The sequence below is a fragment of the Molossus molossus genome, unplaced genomic scaffold, assembly GCF_014108415.1.
Source record: "Molossus molossus isolate mMolMol1 unplaced genomic scaffold, mMolMol1.p scaffold_m16_p_14, whole genome shotgun sequence".
Lineage (NCBI taxonomy): Eukaryota > Metazoa > Chordata > Mammalia > Chiroptera > Molossidae > Molossus > Molossus molossus.
Window position 1 is genome coordinate 30,562,463 of NW_023425349.1, and position 13,514 is coordinate 30,575,976.

The following is a 13,514-nucleotide window of genomic DNA, read 5'->3' on the forward strand; positions in this document are numbered from 1 at the left end:
GAAAATTTTACACGGAATTAGAATGCATGGTGTTTAAAATTCTTGAAGATAGAGCCTGAGCTTCTCATCCTGCCTTTGCATTGAGCACATGAGGACACTGAAGCTCAGAGGGGGCAGGGGATTTGCCCAGGACTCACAGCAAGTCCGTGACAATTAGGACTCAAACCAGAGTGCTCCACGGTTATTTTGGCCTTAACAGCATTCTTTCTTGTCCTCTCCAAGGACATCCAGGATTAACCCAAACCAGCTTTGCAGAAAGGTTTTGCAAAGGAATGCCATTACAAGGAGTGCCATGTCTTGTAGAAAAGTTGTAAGACCAGATAAACCAAAAGATGATAATAATAATAATAATAATAAAGGTATACTCTCACCCACTAGAGATCATCATTAACACTTTGGTATACGTCTTCACAAAGTACTTTTTGTTCTTCAGAATTTTATTTTTTTTTATATCTTTTTCTTTATTGATTTTAGAGAGAGAGGAAGGGAGGGGGAGACAGAGATAGAAACACTGATGAAAGAGAACATCGACTGGCTGCCTCCTGCATGTGGGGATCCGGCCCACAACCTGGGCATGTGCCCTGACCGGGTATCGAACTGGCAACCTCTTGGTGCATGGGTCAACGCTCAACCACTGAGCCACACCAGCCGGGCACAAAGTACTTTTATGCATATTATATTTATGAACATGGAATAATTTATAGAGCACTTAGTATGTGCCAGGTATAGTATCAAACCATTTAAGTGGATTATCTCCTTCAGTCTCCCAACGGCCTGCTGGGACATGTTCTCCATTTTACAGTTGAGGGAACTGGGGCTCGGGAAGGTTAAGTAACTCGGCCCAGGTCACACAGCTGTGAAGTGGCAGAGCCCGGACCTGGACCTGGACAGGCCGACTTCAGGGTATAAACTGCTCTGCAGCCTTTCTGGACTCTACACCACATTGTGTCCACTGTTGATGTCCGTACCCAGAGTGCAGTCCATTCCTCTGAGGTGTCACACTTGCTACCCCAGTTCCCTCTTGTTGAACAGAGGCGGGTCTGGATTTTTGCTCCTGTAGATAGCCACACTAAGTCATGCCTGCCCGCCTCCATATCTGTGTACTCGGTCGGTGATTTGCTCAACACTGGGTGGTGTGGTCAGTGGGCTTGCCTATTTTCAAGGCTTTTGTTACATTTTGCCTTCCAGAATGGCTCTGTTTATACATATAAAATATTTACCCCCGTGCCCGGCACCGAGTAGTGCCCTGTCAATGTTCGTTATCAGTGTTCTCCCTCTGGCACCCTCCCTGGCCCTGGGTATTATCACTTCCTTTTTCTTTCGTGATCATTCAAGGTTGCCAGTAGATTTGGGGAGAAGGGTACGTGGCAATCAGGGGTCAATGAGGGAAGCTGACATCTCCGAGTGTTATGGGATGAGGGAGTTATTGACACAGCGGTGGGAGAGCTGGGGATGTCAAGGTCCGAAAAGGGGAGACAGGTCGGGGAGGAACCCTGGTGTGGCTGCACCGGGCTGCAGCGGGAATGTGGGGCGGGCGGGCACCCATGCTGGAGGCTGAGCGGGCCGCGGGCGGCGGGGGTCGTGAGGACAAGCTGGTCTTGCCAGCACTGCATCTCCCCACCTTGCACTGGGGCCTCCATCACGTGGCGGCCTGCATCCTGCTTCCTTCAGTGTTCTGACCCAGAATCCCATGGGGAAGGGTTCTGGGACATGTGGTCTGGCTCACCCAGGTCAGCCCAGGAGGTCTACTGCACTTGTGTTTTGGTCCTCTGGACCCATGGCAGTCATCTCCGTTCCTCTTTCCCCAGGTGGCAGCATAGACAGTGTCCTGTCCCAGATCGCCGCCCAGAGGAAGAAGGCAGCCGGACTCTCTGAGCAGAAGCCCAGCCATCGGTCAAGTCCCGTGGGGCCAGCACCTGGGTCCAGCCCTTCTGAGCAACTGGTCTCCCCAGCAGGTGGTGGCGGTCCTGGTGGCAAGGTGCTTGTTCTGTTGCTGTGTCTTCCTGTTGTACTCATAGATTCTGTCCTAACATGGCCACATGCTGGGGAACGTGGGCGGTGCCACAGTCATGGATGGGCTCAAGACAGGCCCCTCCGGCAGCCGCTCCTGGGTTTTCTGAGAAGGGCTGGATCGTGTGGGTGGTCGCTGAGATCACACCTTGTGACCTTGGTCCCCTGCACACGTGGTCACCTCCCGCCTGATCTCCAGGGCCCGAGCAGGTGCCTCATCCAGCCTCACATTGCACACGTTTGTTCATTGATTGGAGCAAAAGGGTTCAGAGTGTGGGCTTAGGAGCAGACTGCCAGGGCTCAGATCCCAGCTCCACGCGTGAGCATTTAGGATGGGGCCTGGCCCTGGCGAGCCTGTGTAAGTGTCAGCTTGTGGGTGTTTTCAGCACGACCTGGTCATTCATTGTACACGCCTTTGGGGCTTTTGCTCTGTGCCCGGCACTGCCAGCAGTGAGGACCCGGCAGTGAATTGGGGTTTCGTGACCATTTGCAGGGTGTCACTATGGATACGAGCAGGCTCACCTCAGTGTGGTAGGGGCTGTCGTGGGGAAGGGAGGAGGCACTACCAGGCTGCAGGGCGTCAATGACATCTGAATGGACCTGAAGGACGAGGAGCCAGAAGGAAGGAGAGGGGCATGAGACTGTCCGAGGCTGAGAGGTCAGGTTCCCAGCTCTCCGGAGGCCAGAGCATGGCAGGTGGGAGGGGCTGAAGGAAGTCGGAGCCAGGGCCTCCCCTCCCTGCTCTGACACCCTCCTCCAGTGATGCAGCCTGATGGCATCACCACATTGTTTGTCTCTGGAGTTGCCATGGACAAGAAACCCTAAGTGCCTCTCTGGAATGAAAGGTCTTTAGTGTCTTCACAGTGCCCCCTCCACCTCCTGAGCCCCTCCTCCTGGGCTGATTGATGGCCGAAGCCCCCAGAGCATAGGTTCCTAGTCCTGAGTGTGAACTGGCCCCTCCTCAGTGGTGCAGTGAAACCCGTTTCCTCCTGAGAGGAGGACCCCAAATCCAGGAACAGCCCCATTCTTTATCATACTTTTTAGATCTTAAGCGTAAACTTAGGTCACCTGAGAGCCTCACCCTTGGACTTTTGCCCGGAAGGGCCTCCAGAGACTGATGTTTTCATGGATGAATGAGAAATAGTCTTTATTGCCCCCCAACCACTGTTGATGATTCAAAGTCCCTTTAGCAATTGGACCTACATAATTAGGTTCCTTTTACGATATAGCTCCAGAAAAGGTTTTTCTCTCCCTATACCTTATCATATTTTCCAATGTATTGAAAATTACTAGTGTAGTAAGATCTGTGTAATTAAGTTCCTTTTAGAATTTGGCTCTAGGAAAAAAAAAATGTCTCTACTGATACTGGGATATATTTTCTTTCCTCAAATAGTTAGAATTATATAACTATTGTATTACTCTTTTTGCCTTTGCTGCTAGGAAACTCATAGCTACTCATTAAAGTAAATTTGTTAGTCTGGCCTTTGATATAATTGTCCTCTGTTGCCCCACATTTTCTGTTTCTATTTTGATAATCCTATTAGGTGTGTTAGATATTACTAGCTTCCTTTAATTGGTGTTGGAAATAAGTAGACATCTAAGTTATAAATTATGTTACCTATTCTCTTACTTGAATGCAACTATCATATATAATCTATATACATGTATATTCTGATGAAAGTAAATTGTGTCAAAAGATGCATTTAGGAAACTATAAGCTGGGGAAACAATCCAGTTCAGTGATCACCTGATACTCTTAACATAACAACATGCTGTAACCTTCAGGTTTCTGGGCTCCACCCAGCATGACTGAGTGAAACTCTTAAGACCGGGTCTGGGGAATCTGTTTTCCCCCCCGAGAGTGTTGCAGCCAGCCCACCCCGGGGCTCTTAGAAACTACTGTCTAAATCAAAGGACACCAGGAGTGGGCTTTCTGTCAATGGCTCCAGCAGCAAAGTGGAAACATGAAGTGCTTCTCAAAGACTCCCTTAGGAAGAATTAGAAATATGAGCCTCCCGATTCTGGCTTCTGTACTTTGCTTAAAACAAGCTCTACTGTAATAGTGGGATATTGACAAGGCATGGCTTCTAGCTTGTTTGTGAATCAGCATGAAGTGAGCCTTAGGAGGCACAGAGTGGGGGGTTCAGAGCATTTTTTCCATTCTTCCCAGATCTCTGAAAGCCTAAAGGCCCACTGGGTATATCAGCTTTCTGTTCCCACCCTAAAGCTCAGTGGTTTAAAACAAAAAGCATTTCTTTAGCTCGTGAATCCGTGGGTTGGAAGTGTAGTCTGGACTTAAGCAAGCAGTCCTTCTGGTCTGGGGGGGGATCACGTCCACGTCTGGCTGTTGGCTGGGGAAACCAGGACAACTGGGCCATGTGCATCCACAAGCTTGGACGTGTCCTCGTGGCAATGGCTGAACCTGTGAGTTGAAGAACAATCAAGTTGTTTAGGCAAATCAGCTTGCCCAGTGCAGGAGAACACACAGATTACGTAGCAAGAGGTATGGATTCCGGGAGGAGTGGAGATGAGGCTGTTATGTAATCAGTCTCCTATGTTAAAGACATAGAGGACAGTTCAGCTATGTCATAGCACCCCAAATCTTATAATTACCTGTCCTCTTCCCAATAATGCTACCCACAGGTCCAGAGTATCATGTTTCTTTGCTTTTGGCTGGGGTAGATCTGTTTTATAGATATATACTAATTATCTCCTGCTTAATTAGGACCTTTATTATTGAATGTTTTTATAGCAAAAGAAGAGGGAATAATTTATTAATAATATAGGCAGCTAATTGACAGTCTTTTTTTTTTTTTTAAACAATCCTCACCCGAGGATATTTTTCCATCTATCTTCAGATAGAGTAGGAGGGAGGAAGAGAGAGAGAGAAACATCGACATGAGAGGGACACATCAGCTGGTTGCCTCCTGCACGACCCCGACCAGGGCCAGGGACCAACTGCAATCAAGGTACGTGCCCTTGACCAGAATCAAACCTGCGACTCTTTGGTCCAGGGCCAAGCGCTTTAACCGCTGAGCCAAACTGGCCAGGGCTTGACATAGTCTTTTAAAACCGAAGAAAGGGACTTTTTTTTTCACACTCTGCAATGTAGTTAGTTAGAAGGGGCTTAGCAGAAGAGATGTGTCCATTTCCAGGCATAAAAATCTTAGTTTCTACTATTGTACTTTTAAGATGTTCCATTTTTAGCAAAACTTACAAAACATATGAAAACCCAAGAAAATCACACTCCTAAGAAACAAAGCAATAATCAGGAGGCTCTCACTTAGCTATGACTCAGGTGTTGGAATTACCTGACAGGGGATTTTTAAAAACCACCATTAATATGATAAAGGCTCTAATGGAAGATTTGAACAACATACAAAATCACGTGAGGAAGTCTTTCACAGAGGTGGACACTCTAAGGAAGAGTCGGGTGGGAATGCTGGAAATCAGAGGTGGGGAAGAGATGAGGAATGCCTTTGAGGGGCTCCTCAGTGGGCTGGACACAGTCAGAGACAGAATCTGAACTGGAAGGAAGGGCAATAGAAATCACCCAAATCGAAACACAAAACGAGACGTTCAAGCAAAAACAAGAACAACAACAAAACCCCAGCGCATCCAGAAGCTGCGGGAGAATGTAAATGCCCTGACGTACGGGTGACTGGAATCCCTGAAGGAAGAGAGAGAGGAAGAGAATGGAGGGGCAGAAGAAATGTTTTTAAATAACGGCTGAGAATTTCCCCAAATTAATGATAGATACCAAACCACAGCTCTAGTAGTTCAGAAAACTCTAAATAGGATAACTATAAAAATGAATATACCTATCCATATCATATAAACTACAGAATAAAGCACTCTGATAACTCATCAATAAGAAAACAACCAACAAATTTAAAAATGGGCAAAATATCTGAGTAGGTACTTCATCAAGGATACACGACTGGCAAGTATTAGGGAAATGCGAATTAGAATCACAGTGAGAACTGTACAGCACACCTAGTAGAATGGCTAAAATTAGAATTATGTAAAGGTGGAAGTGCTGATGAGAATGTGGAGTACTGGGGCTTTCATTCAGTGCTGGTAGGAATGCAAAATGGTCCAGCCACCTTGGAAAAGTGTGGCCGTTTCTTATAAAACTAAATTTATACTTACCAGGTGAGCAGGCTATCTTGCGCCTATGTATTTATTTACCCAAGTGAATTTTTAAAAAACTTTTGTTCATACAAAAATCTGTTGGTGAGTGTTTATAGCAGTTTTTTCACAATCACCCTGAACTGGAAACATCTCATCAACCGGTGAATGGGTCAACTAATTGTGGGACATCCATGCAGGGAATACTTCTCAGCAACGGAAAGGAACACACTATTGTTAACATGCAATAACTTGAATGGACTTAAAAGGCATTATGTTGAGTCAGACCCAAAAGTCTACATATTGTATTATTCTATTTATATGACATTTTGGAAAAGACAAAATTATACGGATGGCAAATAGATCAGTTATTTTCACGGGTTGAGGTTGAGGGGAAGGATTGACTAGACAGGAACAGCACAGGGAATTTGGAGGATGATGAAACTGTTCTGTATGGTACTCTTGGTGGGTACACAACTGTGCGTCCGTCAAAATCCATAGAATTGTACATAACAGAGTTATTTCTACTGTATGCAAATTAAAAACAAAACAAAATCAACCAGGCACCAAAGATGGAATGTAGACTGTGGCAGCAGATCTCACTGTATTACAGATGAGTGACAACCACAATCTGGAAGGTGGGGAAAAGCCCATATGTCACGTGGCCATGGTGAGGCCAAAGTAAAGACAGACGGAACCATACACAAGCACTGGACTCTAGGTGAACATTTTTTTCTTACAAGGATGTAGGTTAAATTCCAAAACCACTTTACATATATATACATTTTGCATATGTATGTACTTGATGTATATACTAAGGTTGAATAAATAAGTGAATTTAATAAACCCACTTTTTGCCCTGGCCTGTTTGGCCCAGCAGTTAGAGTGTCGGCCCGCGGACCAGAGAGTCCTGGGTTCAGTTCCCACTAAGGGCACGTGCCTCCATTGCAGTTTGTCCCCGGCCCTGGTTGGGGTTGTGTGGGTGACAGCCACTTGATGAGGCTCTCTCACATTGGTGTTTCTCTCTCTCTCTTCCTCCCTCTCTCCCTTCTGCTGTATCTGAAGATAAATGCAAAAATGTCCTCGGGTGAGGATAAAAAAATAAAATAATAAAAAAAATAAACTCAGTTTTTAACTGTCAGAGAATAAATTAAAGGGGAAATGGTAGAACAAACCCTGTGGATATTGGATTGAAGTCAGAAGTATCAGTATTGAATCATTATGAATTCATGCTTGTAAATATAAATATGCACACACATACATACATACATATACACACACAGGTTGATAGACAAAGAAATAAATGTGGCTATGTATGTATACATGGGCTAGTATACTTCCTATATTTCCTTGCTCTGTCTACTGAGAGGACCTAGAAGCTGTGACATCCCAGTAGCAATGAACAATCTAATACCCAGATTTTGGTTTCTAAATACCATTCTCCCATAAAAGGGGCCAGGGCCTTGGAGTAGTGGTTTATTCCAGTAACTGATCATGGAAATACAGGATGAGCCTGAAGCACTTTGTGGTGTCACAAAATAAGGAAATGCTTTTATTTATTTTATCCTCACCCAAGGATATTTTTCCATTTTTGTTCAAATAGAGTGGGAGGGAGAGAGAGTAAGAGAGAGAGAGAAACATAGACGTGAAAGGGACACATTGAGTGGCTGCCTCCCGCACAACCTCAACCAGGACCAGGGACGAATCGCAACCGAGGTACGTGCCGTTAACCAGAATCGAACCCACGACTCATTGGTCTGCGGGCCGATGCTCCAACCACTGAGCCAAACCACCCAGGAAAAGGAAATGCTTTTTAAAAGAAAGGGAAAAAAAAAAGGGTATGTCAAAAGGGCACAGGAGCCAACCTGAAAGGTCTCAGTGGCCAAAACTGGAACAATTTGAGCAACTATAAATAATGATAGTATTGGATTATAGCCCAAAGAATGAAATAAATATCCACGAACCCATAGTGATATGAATAAATAACTGAATGATTGGGGGAGAAGGAGCAACTCTTCCTTACAGAAAAATCCCAAATAATGTGGAAAGAATAAGAGGGATCGCAAATCATCATCGGAACATCACGTTAGGAGTTGCTCCATACAAGATCCACCAAAAAATGCTAAAATTAGTGGGTTAAACTTTAAGGAATAACAAGATACTGAGCTCAAAATATCTTCCCCCAAATATTTCTTTGGTATAAAGGGAAAACCAGTGACTTCACGGTGGAGAAACCTGATGCCGCCTTCACTAGGCGATGAAGGTCAACATCATCAGTAGTAAGAGTCCGATACTTTCTGCCTCCTCGTATGATGTGCTGAGAGTGGCACATCAGCCTGGCCCTTGGCCCAAGCACCCATAGGCAAATCTAATTATGAGCAAACATAAGAGAAATCCAGTCTGAGGGACAGTCTACAAATACCTGACCGGGACTCTTCAGAAGTGTCGAGATCATGAAAGACAAGGCAACTTTAGGAGCTCTCACAGATTGGAAGAGACTAAGACATGATGATGGTGCAGCGTGGGAACCTGGACCGGATCCTGCATCAGAATGAGGGTGTTGGTGGGACAGCCCTGAAATCTGAGTCAAGTCTAGTTTAGCTAATAGTATGTCGCAGTGTTTATTTATTAGTTTTTATCATTGTACTATGGTTATGTAAGATGTTAACATCAGGGGAAGCTGGCTGAGGGATACACAGAAACTCTCTGTTCTTTATAAATCTAAAAATATTTCCGAATAAAAACGTCTAAAATAAAATCAATCTCTCTCTCTCTGTGTCTCTCACACACATGCACATGCACATGGGGTAGGGGTGGAGGGGACAGTCTGTCCTTTGGTGAAAGGTTGGAAGCAGCTGAGTTAGATGAAGCAACATCAGGAGCAGAAAGGAACTTCAGGTATACATAAGCCACACTTCCACCTTGGAGCTGGGTTAACAGAGAGATGAGGGGACCTGGCCACGGACACATGCTAGTAGGGGCGGGACTAGTCCCCACATTTTCTGACTTTATGGGCTGCATTTTCCACCCCACCCCCTGCTCAGCGCCAGGGGAGGGTTCCCATGTAACTGCTTAGATAACTCTGTTTCTGCTTTGCATGTGTTTTTTTTTAATAGATTTCATAGTCCTGGTTAGATATTTTATTGAGTGTTCTCTGTTGTGTGTTTGTTTGAATCATTTCTATCTTCCGGGAGATGGCCACGTATTTGTCTTATTCTTTTGTGCAGAAACTGGAGACGGGTAAAAGGCCCCCATCTGGAACTTCCACTACCTCCAAAAGCACCTCCCCCACCCTCACGCCGTCCCCTTCACCCAAAGGCCATGCGGCTGAGTCCTCAGTGTCGTCCTCCTCGTCCCATCGGCAGTCCAAGAGCAGCGGGGGCTCCAGCAGTGGCACCATCACTGATGAGGGTGAGTCTCCTGAGGTCCTGCGACCCCATCCTTTCCCTTCACCGCGGCGGCCTGGCAGGTGCCTCTCGTTGCGATAGCCATCCGAGGCCAGGTTTATTTGTTACAAACCACACCGGCCCCTCTCCTTCCCTGAGTCTGTCTTGTGTTTTTGTCTTCACTGTGCTTAGGGTATAGTCAGCTACCTCAAATCGTTTTTGAGTGTAGTTTTTTTTATATGTACTGTACAAAAACACCTGTGGAAATGTTTATCTAACAGCAGTTAGGTACCATTCCCTGGACCTGGTATAAATCAGAATTCTTTCAGTTGCAAGTGATGAAATCTTCACTCAAACTGCTTTAAGCAAAAACAAAAACAAAATACTGATCATTTGTTGGTGCATATAGTGGACATGTCTAGGATGTGCTGCAGGCACGTCTGGATCCAGGTGCTTTGGGAACGTTGCCCCATATCTCAGATGGGCTCTCTGAGTGATGGCCAGGATGTCCCCCAGCGGCATTAGGCTTACTTCCTCTTCCTGCTAACTTAGCAACGAAAGCAGAAAGAGTGCTAATTTCTCAATAGGTCCAGCAAAACCCCAGGGGTAAAGGTCATGGGCCTATCTTGGCTATATTTAAACAGCTTGGGTCATTTGCCCATCCTTGATTGTCTCTGGGTGCTGGGGGAGGATGTGCTGACGGTCCAGGCCCAGGCCGTGTGTCTGCCTTGGGAGCCAGGGTGGGCCTGCCCTGCCTGCACGGTGTGGGTTGGAAGTGAGAGAGAAGCAGCTCCTCGAAGGGAAGGGAAGTGCAGTTTCCAGGAGGAGGATGGATGCCGGGCAGGCAGAAGCTGTAGATCCACCGCAACGGGAGAACTTAGGAACCTGCATTCGTCATCAAAGCCTGTTGGGGGAGGGGCGGAGATGGAGTGGATGGCAGGGCAGGAGTGGGGGCTCTGCGGGGAGGCCCAGGAAGGAGAAAGGGAGATGAAGAGAAGGTCATCTTTAAAACTGCCCTCTGGTGGCTCCTGGCAGTGGGGATGGAAAGGAGGGAGCAGAACTTCTGTGAGGGTGGGGCCCAGGCAGGTGCAAATCAGAGAGTGTACAGAGGGGAGGAGAATCTCACTGTGCACCGGCCTCACCAGCACCTGCAGGTGACTCACTGCGGCTCCGGGACGTGCTGAGCAGGTTCTGTCCAGCAAGTGATAAGTCGAGATCAACGGCACAGGCGCTGGTCTGTCCTGAGTTGATAAATGCGTGCTGCCATTGGCTTCCTGTTTATTCAGGGGCTGTTTTATTGTTTTGTGGTCCCTGGTGCAACCCTTTATAAAAGCTTCAGAGATTCACCAGCAACCCCATTCCTCCCTAACCACGTTTTCTGGATGGAGTCATAGAATTCTCCCGCCTCCAAGGCTTCAGGAGTCAACCCCTGAAACTTCAGTGAGGTTTCTGTACCTCACCTTTGTTCACAAAGTGAGACAGGGGATATCTGTATGCATTGTCCGTGCCCACTCTTTTCCCCTTTTATTCATTATTTAAAAGGTTTGCAGAGCCCTACATGGGATGAAAAAAGAGGAGGACCTGACAGCAAATTCTTTGCAGATTAATTTCACTTGCTTAGAAAGCAGTTTTTCCTTCTGGGGTTTGTAGGTCCTGAGGCAGTGAGACCCTTGCCCTGTGGGCATTGGATTGTTGCTGGACAGAGGTTGTAATCCATCCCCAAACAGATATTCTTTGTATTTTTGTGGGAAATGTGTGCCCCATTCAAGGGCTGCATGTAAGTCTCTGCCTGCCCACCTTTCCACCTGCGTCGCTCCCTCTGGACTCCCGTTGGAAGCAGTGAGGCCTGGGACGAAGTCCCTTCTGAGCCTCACAGTGGTCCCTGGAGGCGCTGGGCAGGCCCTGGGCGCCACACCTGTGCTGGGTGGTGGGCTGCTGACAGCAGGTGGGGCGTCAGGTGCATTCAGCAGAATCCCATGAAATGATTGTAACACAGATGTGATCAGCAAAGGCCAGCGTCGTGGCAGCCTTTACGAGCATGGACATTCGGGCCCCGCCACGGGGGCTGGGAAGGGTGAGGCAGTGGTGGGCCAGAGCTCAGGGCTAAATGTATAGGAAATGTGCGAGCTGGTGATTAAACCAGCCGTTCACAGTCAGATTTTACAACAACAAAATATATATAAAAGAAGACAAAAAAGGAAAGAACGAAAAACAAATTACCTGAACCTTATAATTAATTATATTGAGTATAAAGGTATGTGGTATTTTAAAACAATTGTTTTCTGTTTTTTTATTGTATTTTACTAACATCTGTGCTCTCGAGATGGTCGACATCTCTTCCGCCTCTGCGGTGGGGATGCTGTGTGGGGTGCGCTGTTGCTCCTGTGCGTCTCTCCCCGGTCCCACTCCGGGAGCAGTACCCCGCTAGCTGGAAGTCGGCTGTGATGGGGGCATTTCACACCGTGAGTCAGCAAGCGTCAGCCAGGGCTGGAGCTACAGCTTTAGAGCTCGTCTGTGGGTAATCTAGATGGCGCAGAGTCAGTGTCAGTTCCGCAGGTTAAACTTACAAGTTCACGTCCGGTACTGTTATATTGTGACTAGCACAAAAAATCGAGAAAATATTCTTCCAGGGTTTGAAAACCGTTATCTAATTCAGCAAAGTTGCTCATATGATGTTCCAACATACGTCGTCATTGTTCGTTTCATCTCACACGATCCCATCAAGGGAACGGCCAGCCTTCGTGTTGGAACTGCACTCACTGGCTACAGGCACCAGAGGAGGGCAAAAGCCAGCGGAAGAATTCAGGGAGACGCCTGAACGGCAATAAAACATTTGCTCTGTGGAATATATAATAAAAGAGTATCGTATGATTTGGTATTATGTGTAAATTGTGTGTTACACATTCTTTGTATCAGTCAAATCTGTGGTAAAGTCATGCCCCCCTCCCCCCCCCAGCCGTTGTTAACCGTTTCCCAGCACAGCGCTGTGGGCAGAGGCTGCATGTGGAGGGAGCAGGGGCAAAGGTGTGGTGTCATGAAGCTACAGGGATTCTGTCTGGATTGAGACTCAGTTCATCTCATGCGTCCTAGCTCAGGAACAGCTCTTCTGTGAAGGCTCTTCCAGTTCCCTTGGCTGGGCCAGCTGCCCTCGCTGTGCCCAGATCCCCGTGCTCGTGCCCTTCACTCATTGCCAATGGGACATGTGGCTAGACCCTGGGTTTGAATCCCTGCTGTGCTGTGGCCTAGCAGTGTGACCCACCCAAGATATGGCACCAGACCTTTCTGTGCCTCAGTTTCTCCTCTGTAAATGGGGGCAGGAATAGGGCGTACTCATGAGGTGGTTTGAAAGAGCAGGCGGGTCGTCCATGTGCAGGGTGCCTGATGGTGAGCAGTGCGCAATGGTCACTTCTTTGTGACCTCTTCCCTGCCACTGAGCTCCTTCCCAGCAGGAGCCTTTCTGGCATACAGTAGGCACATCGGTGGCCACTGTTTAATGAGTGACTAAAAGAAGGAACTCAGGCCTTCCAACCTCCAGTCTACTCTTCTGTGAACTGCACCCATTGCCCCAGGGCCTTTGCACTTACTGTTTCTTCTGCCTGGTGCTCTTTCCCTTGATATTTGCACATCTTCATTCAGTGTTCGAATGACACCTTATGAAAGAAGCCTTCCTGCCCCCCTGTGTAAAGCAGCATCCTCCCTTCCCCTGTCAGCCTCTCCAGTGCTGCTCTGTTTTCCTCTGTCAGCCTGCTCATTGTCTGTGTTGGCCCCATTCAGTCCCCCATGCCTAGTCTGGCAAATACTGAATGTGCGAATAAATGTTTCTTCAAGCCCCCAGATGGTGGTCTTCTTTCCTTTCTTTACTCTCCCTCCTCTGATCTCTTGATACCCCAAATATTCTGTTTTCCTCTGGTCTCGACCCCTCTGGCTCTGCTGCCCCACTGAGACGTCCCTCCCTCCCGGAAGTGCATAGCCTCCGCACACTGGAGC

General features: G+C 47.2%; 1 protein-coding gene across 1 annotated transcript in view; it reads left to right on the plus strand.

Moving 5' to 3' along the window:
• Positions 1–13,514, plus strand: part of ANKS6 (ankyrin repeat and sterile alpha motif domain containing 6) — a 42,787-nt gene that overhangs the window by 22,765 nt on the left and 6,508 nt on the right. Inside the window, exons 11-12 of the mRNA XM_036261580.1 lie at positions 1,809–1,978; positions 9,369–9,552. Of these exons, the coding sequence (XP_036117473.1) occupies positions 1,809–1,978; positions 9,369–9,552 (354 nt within the window). The remainder of the gene's footprint in view (positions 1–1,808; positions 1,979–9,368; positions 9,553–13,514) is intronic.